The sequence below is a fragment of the Ranitomeya imitator genome, chromosome 9 (genome assembly GCF_032444005.1).
Source record: "Ranitomeya imitator isolate aRanImi1 chromosome 9, aRanImi1.pri, whole genome shotgun sequence".
Taxonomy (NCBI): domain Eukaryota; kingdom Metazoa; phylum Chordata; class Amphibia; order Anura; family Dendrobatidae; genus Ranitomeya; species Ranitomeya imitator.
Genome location: NC_091290.1, coordinates 140,486,500 through 140,503,041, shown reverse-complemented (window position 1 = coordinate 140,503,041; position 16,542 = coordinate 140,486,500). Strand labels below are relative to the sequence as shown.

The window sequence follows — 16,542 nt, the reverse complement described above, 5'->3', positions numbered from 1 at the left end:
CGGCCGAAGGCCATATAACGCGCCAGTGTGAATGAGGCCAACGGCCGGGCACAGGGCAAGTAATAAGGGGGCTTACCGCAAATCGCTGCAATGTGAAGGGGGGTGTAACCTCGATCGTCTCGGGAAAGCGGAGTCACAATTGACGTGTCATTTAACTTCCTAAGAAAGAAAGAAGGGAGGAAAAATAAAAACATTAGAGCCGTAAAATGTCGATCGTCTGCCTCCCGAGAGATGGAGGATGAGTGACTGAGCGCGTGCGACCACTCGGCATGTCAGGTGGACGTGCGCATGGATATACACCATGAACACCAGGTGGCGCCATACTATAACTGTCAGATCTCTGCATCGGAAGCCAGTGAAAGGCAACGTTCCCCTGAAATGGACTATAGCATAAATGTGATATTGATCGACAGAACTTCCCCTTTAAGGAGCCTTTACCCAGATGCCAACTTGTCGCAGCTATCGCAGGAGCAGAGCGGGTGACACATCTTTTGCACGACCTCCTCATCCGCATCTCCTTGGTTCAGCATCTTCTCCACTTCTTCTTTGTCCCCGGAGGCGATGTGCTGCAAGGAAGAAAGTGAAATAACAGCAAGCAGAGGTACCAGAGGTCCCAGCAGTTCTAGCACTGTACAGGTGGGCGACCGTGGGGTACAGGACTGCGCCAACGCCACTCACCTGGAATAAACAGTCGATGGGGGCAGAGGAGGTCCTGGACAGCAGGTTCAGTCTCTGCCACAGCGGGGATTTATCGCTCCCATCGGGGTCCTAGATGAAAAATGCAAAAAAAAAAAAAAAAAAAAAATCAAAATTAAAAAAACCTTCATAAGGTCCCACCTACTCCAGAGGTAATAACCAAATTTACAGAAAATCCCTTTAAACTGGCAAAGAAAAAAGTCCGGACCGATCTCCGTCTTACTCACGGCTGCGGCTTGGGTCAGGTTTCCCTGGCGGATATATTCGATGGCCGCCTCCACGGACGTCAGGCAGTAACCCAGCTCATCCTTGGCTGTGCTGCAGAAGCGGAAATTCTTAACATAACTCAGGTTTGCCATCCTGGAAAAGCAAAAAACAAAACAAAACAAAAAACACAACCATATTTAGCTCCTTTGATATTTAAATGGCTTGTCCAGGATTATAAAAAAAGCTGCTTTGGTTTAGCGCCACCCCTGACCAAAGGCTGTCTGTGGTATTGCATTCATTTTAATAGAAGAGGATGGATACTACACGTGTGCGGATCCGGCTCCGTACAGGGGGCATCTCAGCTGCTGTGCCGGATCACCACCGATCCAATATGGCACATCTATCCTAACCTGAAGGTCCTGGACAACCCCTTTAATCCAGGCAGTGACTACCTACCAGTTTGGTATCTCTGTTTTCACAAGCAAGTACAGCAGCACGGACAGAAGGTCGTCGGCGCACATCGTCTCCATGTTCACTGCAACCGAGATAAAATAGAATAATTTAAAAAATAAATAAATAAAAAACAACATTATTATTATTATTATTATTATTATTTAAAAATCACATGATCCAACACCGATGTTTAAGATTTTTAGGACCAGACCAATATTTTATTTTTACGCTTTTGTTTTTTCCTTTCAGTTTTCCAAGAGCATTCATTTTTGCCAATGCGGTATGAGGGATTGTTTTTGGTAGTTATGAATGTCACCATAGGGGAAAGAAAAAAAATAAAGAAAAAAATCATATTCGGTTGAAATGGTGCAAAAAAAAAAAAAATTGTGATACCCAAAAAAAAGATAATAACAATATATTAAAAAAAAATAATTTGGTTTGTAGTTGTCATTTTCTTGACCCAATAATATTAAATTTCTCCCTGGAAGGACCTGTGCGGGGGGCTTGTTTATTATGTGTAGGTGTCATTTTTGTGGCATTTATTACACTTTACTTGATTTTTGGGTAGGTAAAGTGACTGAAAAGCAGCGATTCATTGTCTCTCTCCCCCTTTCAGAGACTGGACTTTTTACAGATGCCCCGATATCAAATAGACTTTTTTTTTGCCTTTAATTTTTCACTAAAGGGCGATTTATAACTTTAGGTCTTTATTTTTTTGGCGCTTTATGACACTGCATTTGTCTGATCGCTTGTCCTATATGCTGCTGCACTTTAGCAGGGCAGCAAAAAGTGAAATGATGGGTGTCCCATGGGGTCCAGCACCAAGATGGCGACATGGGGACCCATGGGCCATGATTACATTGTTGCAGCGTGTGCGCCCATAGGTTAATGTCGCTAGCAAATACTCGCTGTCACCTGTAAATGGCGAGCTCCGTCCTGTATGGGACAGACAGACATCCGCACCTGACGTAGGACGGACGTGCACGGGGTTAATCAGAGGTGGACCCCGCTTACCTCTCTGGCTGGGGGAATGCATGATGGTCTGCACCACTTTCTTCAGGCACAGCAGCTTTTGCTGGGGGGATGTGCAGCGGTTCAGGTGGCCGAGGACTCGCTTAGCGCGAGGAATGTTAATGCTGCAAGAGAGAGCGAGGGGTTAAAATGTCTCCACGGCCCCAATTATCCAATCACAGGCACTGGAGAGATGAGATATCTAAAGTACGGGGCGTGCAAACTGTTGCAACCGCTTGAGCTCATCGGATCCACATCCCAGGTCACCTTGCATCGCTTCATTACCTGAACTCGGTCTTTACGCCGATATCCTTCTGCTGCAGGTCCTGAAGACTCCTCGTAATCTTGTTAAAGGCGGCATCCTGGCAATTAGATCCAGACTGACAATTAGCGAGAGATGGAGCGAGCGGCAGACGGAGAAGAATGGCACCTAATGCCTGGTAATGCGGATTACCGCCGCCTGTGCTGCAAGTGCAGAAGCAGCAGAGCCGAGACCGCCGGCGCGCAGGAGAGCCAAGGACGCCGCCGCGGCGCAGCGGATCTCTCCCAATAAAGCTAACAAAGTGGAATTCATCACTTTGTGCCATAGAGACTGTAAAGTGATCAACTGTACGCCGTCTGCTGCAAACCATACAGTCAAGGCAGAGAATGGGACGTATATACGGAAAGTATATACATGCATCTAGTCGGGTGGTATTTCTGCTCCAACAGCGCCCTGGCCATAGGTCTCCAATCTAAGACCTCATTAAACTTGTGCAACAAAACGTCAGCACTTCAGTCACTTGGAATAAAAGCTTGTAATTAGTGGAGGTACATGATAAGATCCTGTCTGCAGCCACCACTAGGGGGAGCTCCCTGTATACAGAGATACATGATAAGATCCTGTCTGCAGTCACCACTAGGGGGAGCTCCCTGTATACAGAGATACATGATAAGATCCGGTCTGCAGTCACCACTAGGGGGCACTCCCTGTATACAGAGATACATGATAAGATCCTGTCTGCAGCCACCTCTAGGGGGAGCTCCCTGTATACAGAGATACATGATAACATCCTGTCTGCAGCCACCACTAGGGGGAGCTCCCTGTATACAGAGATACATGATAAGATCCTGTCTGCAGTCACCACTAGGGGGAGCTCCCTGTATACAGAGATACATGATAAGATCCTGTCTGCAGCCACCACTAGGGGGAGCTCCCTGTATACAGAGATACATGATAAGATCCTGTCTGCAGCCACCACTAGGGGGAGCTCCCTGTATACAGAGATACATGATAAGATCCTGTCTGCAGTCACCACTAGGGGGAGCTCCCTGTATACAGAGATACATGATAAGATCCTGTCTGCAGTCACCACTAGGGGGAGCTCCCTGTATACAGATATACATGATAAGATTCTGTCTGCAGCCACCACTACGGGGAGCTCCCTGTATACAGATATACATGATAAGATCCTGTCTGCAGCCACCACTAGGAGGAGCTCCCTGTATACAGAGATACATGATAACATCCTGTCTGCAGCCACCACTAGGGGGAGCTCCCTGTATACAGAGATACATGATAAGATCCTGTCTGCAGTCACCACTAGGGGGAGCTCCCTGTATACAGAGATACATGATAAGATCCTGTCTGCAGTCACCACTAGGGGGAGCTCCCTGTATACAGATATACATGATAAGATTCTGTCTGCAGCCACCACTAGGGGGAGCTCCCTGTATACAGATATACATGATAAGATCCTGTCTGCAGTCACCACTAGGGGGAGCTCCCTGTATACAGAGATACATGATAAGAGTCTGTCTGCAGCCACCACTAGGGGGAGCTCCCTGTATACAGAGATACATGATAAGATCCTGTCTGCAGCCACCACTAGGAGGAGCTCCCTGTATACAGAGATACATGATAACATCCTGTCTGCAGCCACCACTAGGAGGAGCTCCCTGTATACAGAGATACATGATAACATCCTGTCTGCAGCCACCACTAGGGGGAGCTCCCTGTATACAGAGATACATGATAAGATCCTGTCTGCAGTCACCACTAGGGGGAGCTCCCTGTATACAGAGATACATGATAAGATCCTGTCTGCAGTCACCACTAGGGGGAGCTCCCTGTATACAGATATACATGATAAGATCCTGTCTGCAGCCACCACTAGGGGGAGCTCCCTGTATACAGATATACATGATAAGATCCTGTCTGCAGTCACCACTAGGAGGAGCTCCCTGTATACAGAGATACATGATAAGATCCTGTCTGCAGCCACCACTAGGAGGAGCTCCCTGTATACAGAGATACATGATAACATCCTGTCTGCAGCCACCACTAGGAGGAGCTCCCTGTATACAGAGATACATGATAAGATCCTGTCTGCAGCCACCACTAGGGGGAGCTCCCTGTATACAGAGATACATGATAAGATCCTGTCTGCAGCCACCACTAGGGGGAGCTCCCTGTATACAGAGATACATGATAAGATCCTGTCTGCAGCCACCACTAGGGGGAGCTCCCTGTATACAGAGATATATAAGATCCTGTCTGCAGCCACCACTAGGGGAGCTCCCTGTATACAGAGATACATGATAAGATCCTGTCTGCAGTCACCACTAGGGGGAACTCCCTGTATACAGAGATACATGATAAGATCCTGTCTGCAGCCACCACTAGGGGGAGCTCCCTGTATACAGAGATACATGATAAGATCCTGTCTGCAGCCACCACTAGGAGGAGCTCCCTGTATACAGAGATACATGATAACATCCTGTCTGCAGCCACCACTAGGAGGAGCTCCCTGTATACAGAGATACATGATAAGATCCTGTCTGCAGCCACCACTAGGGGGAGCTCCCTGTATACAGAGATACATGATAAGATCCTGTCTGCAGCCACCACTAGGGGGAGCTCCCTGTATACAGAGATACATGATAAGATCCTGTCTGCAGCCACCACTAGGGGGAGCTCCCTGTATACAGAGATATATAAGATCCTGTCTGCAGCCACCACTAGGGGAGCTCCCTGTATACAGAGATACATGATAAGATCCTGTCTGCAGTCACCACTAGGGGGAACTCCCTGTATACAGAGATACATGATAAGATCCTGTCTGCAGCCACCACTAGGAGGAGCTCCCTGTATACAGAGATACATGATAAGATCCTGTCTGCAGCCACCACTAGGAGGAGCTCCCTGTATACAGAGATACATGATAAGATCCTGTCTGCAGCCACCACTAGGGGGAGCTCCCTGTATACAGAGATACATGATAAGATCCTGTCTGCAGCCAGCACTAGGGGGAGCTCCCTGTATACAGAGATACATGATAACATCCTGTCTGCAGCCACCACTAGGGGGAGCTCCCTGTATACAGAGATACATGATAAGATCCTGTCTGCAGCCACCACTAGGGGGAGCTCCCTGTATACAGAGATACATGATAAGATCCTGTCTGCAGCCACCACTAGGGGGAGCTCCCTGTATACAGAGATATATAAGATCCTGTCTGCAGCCACCACTAGGGGAGCTCCCTGTATACAGAGATACATGATAAGATCCTGTCTGCAGCCACCACTAGGAGGAGCTCCCTGTATACAGAGATACATGATAAGATCCTGTCTGCAGCCACCACTAGGGGGAGCTCCCTGTATACAGAGATACATGATAAGATCCTGTCTGCAGCCACCACTAGGGGGAGCTCCCTGTATACAGAGATACATGATAAGATTCTGTCTGCAGCCACCTCTAGGGGGAGTTCCCTGTATACAGAGATACATGATAAGATCCTGTCTGCAGCCACCACTAGGGGGAGCTCCCTGTATACAGAGATACATGATAAGATCCTGTCTGCAGTCACCACTAGGGGGAACTCCCTGTATACAGAGATACATGATAAGATCCTGTCTGCAGCCACCACTAGGGGGAGCTCCCTGTATACAGAGATACATGATAAGATCCTGTCTGCAGCCACCACTAGGGGGAGCTCCCTGTATACAGAGATACATGATAAGATCCTGTCTGCAGTCACCACTAGGGGCAGCTCCCTGTATACAGAGATACATGATAAGATTCTGTCTGCAGTCACCACTAGGAGGAGCTCCCTGTATTCAGAGATACATGATAAGATCCTGTCTGCAGCCACCACTAGAGGGACCTCCCTGTATACAGAGATACATGATAAGATCCTGTCTGCAGCCACCACTAGGGGGAGCTCCCTGTATACAGAGATACATGATAAGATCCTGTCTGCAGTCACCACTAGGGGGAGCTCCCTGTATACAGAGATACATGATAAGATTCTGTCTGCAGCAGCCACTAGGGGGAGCTCCCTGTATACAGAGATATATGATAAGATTCTGTCTGCAGCCACCACTAGGGGGAGCTCCCTGTATACAGAGATACATGATAGGATCCTGTCTGCAGCCACCACTAGGGGGAGCTCCCTGTATACAGAGATACATGATAAGATCCTGTCTGCAGCCACCACTAGGGGGAGCTCCCTGTATACAGAGATACATGATAAGATCCTGTCTGCAGTCACCACTAGGGGGAGCTCCCTGTATACAGAGATATATAAGATCCTGTCTGCAGCCACCACTAGGGGGAGCTCCCTGTATACAGAGATACATGATAAGATCCTGTCTGCAGCCACCACTAGGGGGAGCTCCCTGTATACAGAGATACATGATAAGATCCTGTCTGCAGTCACCACTAGGGGGAGCTCCCTGTATACAGAGATATATAAGATCCTGTCTGCAGCCACCACTAGGGGGAGCTCCCTGTATACAGAGATACATGATAAGATCCTGTCTGCAGCCACCACTAGGGGGAGCTCCCTGTATACAGAAATACATGATAACATCCTGTCTGCAGCCACCACTAGGGGGAGCTCCCTGTATACAGAGATACATGATAGGATCCTGTCTGCAGCCACCACTAGGGGGAGCTCCCTGTATACAGAGATACATGATAAGATCCTGTCTGCAGCCACCACTAGGGGGAGCTCCCTGTATACAGAGATACATGATAGGATCCTGTCTGCAGCCACCACTAGGGGGAGCTCCCTGTATACAGAGATACATGATAGGATCCTGTCTGCAGCCACCACTAGGGGGAGCTCCCTGTATACAGAGATACATGATAAGATCCTGTCTGCAGCCACCACTAGGGGGAGCTCCCTGTATACAGAGATACATGATAGGATCCTGTCTGCAGCCACCACTAGGGGGAGCTCCCTGTATACAGAGATACATGATAAGATGCTGTCTGCAGCCAGCACTAGGGGGAGCTCCCTGTATACAGAGATACATGATAAGATCCTGTCTGCAGCCACCACTAGGGGGAGCTCCCTGTATACAGAGATATATGATAAGATTCTGTCTGCAGCCACCACTAGGGGGAGCTCCCTGTATACAGAGATACATGATAAGATCCTGTCTGCAGCCAGCACTAGGGGGAGCTCCCTGTATACAGAGATACATGATAAGATCCTGTCTGCAGCCACCACTAGGGGGAGCTCCCTGTATACAGAGATATATGATAAGATTCTGTCTGCAGCCACCACTAGGGGGAGCTCCCTGTATACAGAGATACATGATAAGATCCTGTCTGCAGCCACCACTAGGGGGAGCTCCCTGTATACAGAGATACATGGTAAGATCCTGTCTGCAGCCACCACTAGGGGGAGCAGATAATATACCAGGGCACAGAGCACAACTTCACAGGGTGGACTTGCGATTCTGGCCGTGTATGTCATCACCCACCTCACTTGCTTCCAGGGTCCCCACTTGCTTGAAGATCAGGTCGTAAATGCCGTGGTGGACGTACATCTGCACAGAAAGACAGTCGGTGATGATGATGGAGGAGAACTTATCTGTGATGACCCGGCGCAGGAATAATCCCGGTACCTCCACTGCTTGCTTCATCAGATTCATCTGCGTTTCTTGCTTTGCGATGGTTCTCTGGAACAGAAGAAGTGACCGAGGTGGCGGTCATACGTGTAGAATACGGGCGGCCATATTGGCCTGTGCGTTATTAGAAGCCGCTGTGTATCCGCTATATGCTTACCAAATGTGAATCCCGCAATAAATGCTGCAGACATTTTGTATATAGAGTGTTCACAGAGTCCTGCGAGAGGAAAGCAAAAAAGTCCTATGTGAGATGCGGAAGCAGCAGGCGGTTCCTGCAGAGACCGAGCTAAGACTGTGCTTGGTTTGGCCAGTCATTCCCTGCTAAAAGTAACCCATCCAAAACGATGAAAAAAAACTTGGGATATGCTCACATGGAAGAGAGTTCAGCCTGAAAAATGCAAGTTAAAAAAAAAAAGGAAACAAAGCAAAAACATGCAACAGTTTTCGTTCCTGTTTTGTTCTTTTAAATAAGTGGTCAAATTTGGGAATGGATTTTAGAACAGAAACGTCTCAAAAGTTGCTGAACACTAATAAAAAAATTTTTTCCATACAAAAAAATTGAGTCAGGGATATTTCCCACTGATACCAATTAGAAGATTCGAGAGTATTTGAAGCGAATTTTGAAGCAGAATCTTTTCCAAAATGCACAAACTCAAATAACCCCAGGGTGAAAAAAATAAAAATTACAACAACCTTCTTAAGAAAAATCAACAGAAGCTCGTGTGCTTTTTAGATTTGATATTTTAAAGAAGTTTTTTTTTTTTTTGGTAACTTTTTGCTGAAAATTCCGCAAGGAAAAACAAAAAGTTTAAAATATAAAAATAATTATTGTCCGAGTGTGTGTTAGTTCGTGAACCTTTACAAAAATCTTAAAAATTTCAATTAACACTGCAAATTAAAAAAAAAAAATTTAAAAAAAAAATTGTCCCAATTGGTAAACACCGTAAACAGAAAAAAAAAAAAAAATTCAACGGCGCAAAAATTTTTTTTTTTGGGTCGTCGCAATTCCACAAAAAGTGATCAAAAAGTCACATCTATCCTAAAATAGTGCTTCGTCCCACAAAAAATGAGCCATCTCATGGCTCCATCATCAAAAAAATAATAATGTTAAGGGACTCAGAAAAAGGCGACAAAAAAAAAAATAAAACAGCAATTTTTTTCCCCAAAACTTTTGATATTTTTGCAACACTAATATAATAAAAAAATAGACATGTTGGGCATGGCCGTAATCGTACTGATGAGGAGAATCGCGCTCCACGGTCATTTTTACCCGAAAATGTGCGGCATATCCACAATTCCAGAAACCAATGTGAGAGCGTGGACTCACGATGTAATGTCGGAGGTTCTTCCTCTCGTGCACCTTGAAGGCGCTGCGGAAGGAGGCGACGCTCTTGTCGAACTTCTCCACGTTCTTCCCGAGGAATTCCTTCACGTCGTCAATGTTCTTTAAAGTGCAAGTGGCGGACGGGGCGGACACTTCTTCTGAAAGACAGGAGTGAGACATACAGGGGAGGGATATGGAGGGGCCGCAGGCGTCCAGGACTCCTGTGGGGGGCGCTGCCCGCGTACCTGGGTTCTCATCCTTTTCGATAGGTCGGGAGATGCACAAGATGCTGAAACTTTCTTCTTTGTCGTTGTAGAACGTCTCCTCGAACAGAACGGACACTGACAGCGAATATCCGAAACCGCCTCCGAGCTTAACCAGATTCCCCTGAATGAAAACCTCCTGGAACAGATACAACCCACCGTGCTTTACACTGCAGCTCTGCTTCTGCACGTATCGCACAGAGCAGGCGGCCAAGCTGCAATAAAGGCATTATTCCATCAGCTTTATATGTAACAGTCTCACCCGGCCATTTTCAGTCAGAAACCCCCTGTCCTTGGGTTTGAGGACATAGGACTCCAGGGCACAGGTGGAGAACAAGCTGCTCGTCAGACTGCCTTTACATGGGACCAGCACCTTTAGAAGGAGGAGACAGAAGTTATGGAGTAAAGATTCCCGCACAGGGAGGCGCCGGTATAATATAGGTACGCAGGAGGCGTAGGTACAATATAGGTACGCAGGAGGCGTAGGTACAATATAGGTACGCAGGAGGCACCGGTGCAATATAGGTACGCAGGAGGCACCGGTGCAATATAGGTACGCAGGAGGCACCGGTGCAATATAGGTACGCAGGAGGCACCGGTGCAATATAGGTACGCAGGAGGCACCGGTGCAATATAGGTACGCAGGAGGCACCGGTGCAATATAGGTACGCAGGAGGCACCGGTGCAATATAGGTACGCAGGAGGCACCGGTGCAATATAGGTACGCAGGAGGCACCGGTGCAATATAGGTACGCAGGAGGCACCGGTGCAATATAGGTACGCAGGAGGCACCGGTGCAATATAGGTACGCAGGAGGCACCGGTGCAATATAGGTACGCAGGAGGCACCGGTGCAATATAGGTACGCAGGAGGCACCGGTGCAATATAGGTACGCAGGAGGCACCGGTGCAATATAGGTACGCAGGAGGCACCGGTGCAATATAGGTACGCAGGAGGCACCGGTGCAATATAGGTACGCAGGAGGCACCGGTGCAATATAGGTACGCAGGAGGCACCGGTGCAATATAGGTACGCAGGAGGCACCGGTGCAATATAGGTACGCAGGAGGCACCGGTGCAATATAGGTACGCAGGAGGCACCGGTGCAATATAGGTACGCAGGAGGCACCGGTGCAATATAGGTACGCAGGAGGCACCGGTGCAATATAGGTACGCAGGAGGCGCCGTACAATATAGGTACGCAGGAGGCGCCGATGCAATATAGGTACGCAGGAGGCACCGGTGCAATATAGGTACGCAGGAGGCGCCGGTACAATATAGGTACGCAGGAGGCGCCGGTATAGGACGCGCTGCCCTATATTACACCAGACTTGCAGGACGATCTTCTGGGATCTGGGGATCACCTCCTCCTGATTGTCGGCCCTCGGGGGCCGTTCATCCTATAATAATCCCAGAATGACGCAGCTCTCACACGATAATACGAGGAGCCATCATGTCACGCTCATCAGACGCAGATGGAAACATGGAAATCTGAAGAAATCGTAAGTGAATGGTGGCAGCGGGCACATGAGCTCGCGACTCAGCTACATATACAAGATGGAGACGGCGAAGGTTCAGGCGGTTACACAAACACCAGTTACCCTTCTGCTAAGGATAATTAGACGCTGGATCTAGGAATTCTCCATAGTTATCAGGAGGAGCGAAGACGCTGATCAATATCCTCCAGAAGGCCGGAGAGAAGCCATGATCACTGTCTGCAGGGAGAACACAGGAGGCCTCAGTCCGGGGTCATCATCTGCACAACACAGCGGTCACAGGATGGACCACAAGACCAGACTGCTGCTGCCCCCCCCATCACTGCACGGCCGCCGGGGGCAAGAAAGGGAGGGAGCAAACTCTGTGGGCAGTCACAGGGATCTACAAGGGATTTACCAGGCTGCAGAATATCACAACAACACTGTTACACAAATTACTATTCAATAACGTCATAAAATCCCAGTAAAACATTACTGATCCTGAGTTGTATCCTGTATTATACTCCAGAGCTGCACTCACTATTCTGCTGGTGCAGTCACTGTGTACATACATTACATTACTGATCCTGAGTTGTATCCTGTATTATACTCCAGAGCTGCACTCACTATTCTGCTGGTGCAGTCACTGTGTACATACATTACATTACTGATCCTGAGTTGTATCCTGTATTATACTCCAGAGCTGCACTCACTATTCTGCTGGTGCAGTCACTGTGTACATACATTACATTACTGATCCTGAGTTACATCCTGTATTATACCCCAGAGCTGCACTCACTATTCTGCTGGTGCAGTCACTGTGTACATACATTACATTACTGATCCTGAGTTACCTCCTGTATTATACCCCAGAGCTGCACTCACTATTCTGCTGGTGCAGTCACTGTGTACATACATTACATTACTGATCCTGAGTTACATCCTGTATTATACTCCAGAGCTGCACTCACTATTCTGCTGGTGCAGTCACTGTGTACATACATTACATTACTGATCCTGAGTTACATCCTGTATTATACCCCAGAGCTGCACTCACTATTCTGTTGGTGCAGTCACTGTGTACATACATTACATTACTGATCCTGAGTTACATCCTGTATTATACTCCAGAGCTGCACTCACTATTCTGCTGGTGCAGTCACTGTGTACATACATTACATTACTGATCCTGAGTTACATCCTGTATTATACCCCAGAGCTGCACTCACTATTCTGCTGGTGCAGTCACTGTGTACATACATTACATTACTGATCCTGAGTTCCATCCTGTATTATACTCCAGAGCTGCACTCACTATTCTGCTGGTGCAGTCACTGTGTACATACATTACTGATCCTGAGTTACCTCCTGTATTATACCCCAGAGCTGCACTCACTATTCTGCTGGTGCAGTCACTGTGTACATACATTACATCACTGATCCTGAGTTACATCCTGTATTATACCCCAGAGCTGCACTCACTATTCTGCTGGTGCAGTCACTGTGTACATACATTACATTACTGATCCTGAGTTACATCCTGTATTATAGACCAGAGCTGCACTCAGTATTCTGCTGGTGCAGTCACTGTGTACATACATTACATTACTGATCCTGAGTTACATCCTGTATTATACTCCAGAGCTGCACTCACTATTCTGCTGGTGCAGTCACTGTGTACATACATTACATTACTGATCCTGAGTTACATCCTGTATTATACCCCAGAGCTGCACTCACTATTCTGCATCTTAGAAATCTCCACTATATTTAAAGACTCCTGACTAATTATTTCATTACAAGCTTCCTTTCTTGCACTAATTGAATAAATATTATTATTACCAGGATGTCACTGTTCGCTGTCACAGGGCTCATCCAGCTGTGCGGCAAAATCAGGCAATGAGGGGAGGGGGCACTGGTAACAGAAGAACATGGCCAGTAACTAATATTGTAGGTGGTAAAGAGGAGCAGGAGGTGAAAGTGACAAAACTAATTGTGAAGGTCAGAGGAGAAGTCATTGTCTCACTGCACCCAATGAGCACAGAACTCAATGTAAATGATGTGGTGTCAAGTCAGCAGGAAGCAAAACCACACACAGCTGGAGGAAGACTGGCGGAGATCTACCGGAGCGCGAATGTCACTTACACGTGTTATTTAAAAATTAAAGGCCGTGAACAGACAATGGCAAATCTTTGCAAAATTCTGTGCTCAAGGATAAAATCTAATAGTATTTTCACCTTACTGTCATATTCTCTAACAAACATAATAACAACTAGAACACTGTAAAAGAATATAACTACTATAATAATGCTCCTATGTACAAGAATATAACTACTATAATACTGCCCCTATGTACAAGAATATAACTACTATAATACTGCCTCCTATGTACAAGAATATAACTACTATAATACTGCTCCTATATACAAGAATATAACTACTATAATACTGCCCCTATGTACAAGAATATAACTACTATAATACTGCTCCTATATACAAGAATATAACTACTATAATACTGCTCCTATGTACAAGAATATAACTACTATAATACTGCCCCTATGTACAAGAATATAACTACTATAATACTGCCCCTATGTACAAGAATATAACTACTATAATACTGCCCCTATGTACAAGAACATAACTACTATAATACTACTCCTATGTACAAGAATATAACTACTATAATACTGCCCCTATGTACAAGAATATAACTGCTATAATACTGCCCCTATGTACAAGAATATAACTACTATAATACTGCTCCTATGTACAAGAATATAACTACTATAATACTGCCCCTATGTACAAGAATATAACTACTATAATACTGCCCCTATGTACAAGAACATAACTACTATAATACTACTCCTATATACAAGAATATAACTACTATAATACTGCCCCTATGTACAAGAATATAACTACTATAATACTGCTCCTATATACAAGAATATAACTACTATAATACTACTCCTATATACAAGAATATAACTACTATAATACTGCTTCTATGTACAAGAATATAACTGCTATAATACTGCTCTGTTAGTACGATTATTCTCCTTTTGATGATCTTTTCAGCTCAGTTATTAGTAGGGTTGAGCGAAATGGATCGTTCATTTTCAAAAGTTGCCCCTGTGTGGGGTCGGGCATGCGGTACGCGACTTTCGCGCCAAAGGCGTTTCGTATGACGCGCTTGGCACCATTTTTTCAGCCAATGAAGGAGCGTGGGTAGAGTGATGACATAGGTCTTAGGGGCGTGGACGCCTATCGCCATCTTGTCGCTTGTGCGCTGTAGCAATTTGCAATGTGTAACACCAGCTTTTCTGGAGAGGGAGAGGGAGAGGGAGAAAAAAAAATATATCCCATTGACTTTGCATTGGGTTTCGTGTTCGGTCGATCCCCGACTTTTCGCCATAATTGGCCGATTTCACTCGACTCGACTTTTGAGATAGTAGAGTTTCGCGAAACCCAACTCGACCCTAAAAAAGTAGCTCAACCCTAGTTATTAGGCTTTGGATATATTTTTGTGGTACCCTTATTATTGTGGCGCCCCTGGATTACTCACAATGCCGTGAACTTCTGCAACTTTACTGATCAGGTCGGGCCTCTGCTTCTGGATCGCCAGGTAGAAAGCGTTGTTCTGGATGTCCTCATCATACAAAGCCATATGGGCTGTCAGTTCCTTTCGGATAGCAGTGATCGGATCTCAATCATGTCTGCTCCCCCATTTCTTATTGAATATTCGGGGGAACCTCGTCTGCAAGCAAAACAGAAAAAAAAAAGATAAAGAACATGGTCAGTGTAGTGCAGCCCCCGATATACAGCGGAAGGAGGCGACGCTCGGCCGTGAGACCCAAGCAAATCTGAGTGGGGATGTGAGCGCTTCCATGATTAGTGGGAGGCAAACAACAAGAACTATTGATCTCTCTGCCCAGGATTTCCTCAGATGTCACAGTTAGTCCTGGATACTTTGCCAAAGTTTTACACATTTACTGGAAACATCTGGAACAGCCGAAAGGTAAAAATCAGAAAACGCTGCGCCCTCTGCATCCAAGCAATCAGTGGCACTCATCATAAACCGTGCAGATCTGGGCAGCCCCCTCCCCTAAAGCAACCGCGCCACAGGCAGCTCCCTCCCCCAATGCAACCGCTCCAACAGGCAGCTCCCTCCCCCAATGCAACCGCTCCACAGGCAGCTCACTCCCCCAATGCAACCGCTCCACAGGCAGCTCCCTCCCCCAATGCAACAGCGCCACAGGCAGCCCCCTCCCCTAATGCAACCACGCCACAGGCAGCCCCCTCCCCCAATGCAACCGCTCCACAGGCAGCTCCCTCCCCCAATGCAACCGCTCCACAGGCAGCTCCCTACCCCAATGCAACCACTCCACAGGCAGCCCCCTACCCCAATACATCCACGCCACAGACAGCCCTCTCCCCAATGCAGCCGCGCCAGACAGCCCCCTCCCCAATGCATCCGCGCAACAGGCAGTCCCCTCTCCCAATGCAACAGCGCCACGGGCAGCCCCCTCCCCTAATGCAACCAGGCCACAGGCAGCCCCCTCCCCCAATGCATCCGTGCCACAGGCAGCCCCCTCCCCTAATGCAACCACGCCACAGGCAGCCTCCTCCCCCAATGCAACCACTCCACAGGCAGCTCCCTACCCCAATGCAACCACTCCACAGGCAGCCCCCTACCCCAATACATCCACGCCACAGACAGCCCCCTCCCCAATGCAGCCGCGCCAGACAGCCCCCTCCCCAATGCATCCGCGCAACAGGCAGTCCCCTCTCCCAATGCAACAGCGCCACAGGCAGCCCCCTCCCCTAATGCAACCACGCCACAGGCAGCCCCCTCCCCCAATGCATCCATGCCACAGGCAGCCCCCTCCCCTAATGCAACCACGCCACAGGCAGCCCCCTCCCCCAATGCAACAGCGCCAGAGGCAGCCCCCTCCCCTAATGCAACCGCGCCACCGGCAGCCCCCTCCCCCAATGCAACCACGCCGCAGGCAGCCCCCTAACCCAATGCATCCATGCCACAGACAGCCCCCTCCCCAATGCAGCAGTGCCAGACAGCCCCCTCCCCAATGCATCCGCGCAACATGCAGCCCCCTCCTCCAATGTATCTGCGCCACAGACAACCCCTCCCCTAATGCATCCGCCCCAGACAGCCCCCTCCCCCAATGCATCCACGCCACAGACAG

General features: G+C 47.8%; 1 protein-coding gene across 4 annotated transcripts in view; it reads right to left on the bottom strand.

Annotated features, from left to right (window-relative positions):
• ANKRD27 (ankyrin repeat domain 27) overlaps positions 1 to 16,542 on the bottom strand; it is a 31,850-nt gene that overhangs the window by 10,779 nt on the left and 4,529 nt on the right. The window contains exons 2-15 of one of the 4 annotated variants that reach the window (XM_069739257.1): positions 14,904 to 15,095; positions 10,118 to 10,228; positions 9,838 to 9,994; positions 9,539 to 9,750; positions 8,426 to 8,485; positions 8,266 to 8,319; positions 8,122 to 8,187; positions 2,653 to 2,729; positions 2,371 to 2,492; positions 1,360 to 1,438; positions 924 to 1,056; positions 679 to 768; positions 439 to 566; positions 77 to 159 (exon numbers count right to left, since the gene is read on the bottom strand). In XM_069739257.1, coding sequence (XP_069595358.1) covers positions 77 to 159; positions 439 to 566; positions 679 to 768; positions 924 to 1,056; positions 1,360 to 1,438; positions 2,371 to 2,492; positions 2,653 to 2,729; positions 8,122 to 8,187; positions 8,266 to 8,319; positions 8,426 to 8,485; positions 9,539 to 9,750; positions 9,838 to 9,994; positions 10,118 to 10,228; positions 14,904 to 15,005 — 1,474 coding nt within the window. In that variant the 5' untranslated portion in view covers positions 15,006 to 15,095. The remainder of the gene's footprint in view (positions 1 to 76; positions 160 to 438; positions 567 to 678; positions 769 to 923; positions 1,057 to 1,359; positions 1,439 to 2,370; positions 2,493 to 2,652; positions 2,730 to 8,121; positions 8,188 to 8,265; positions 8,320 to 8,425; positions 8,486 to 9,538; positions 9,751 to 9,837; positions 9,995 to 10,117; positions 10,229 to 14,903; positions 15,096 to 16,542) is intronic. The other 3 variants (XM_069739259.1, XM_069739258.1, XM_069739260.1) reach the window with 3 other exon arrangements.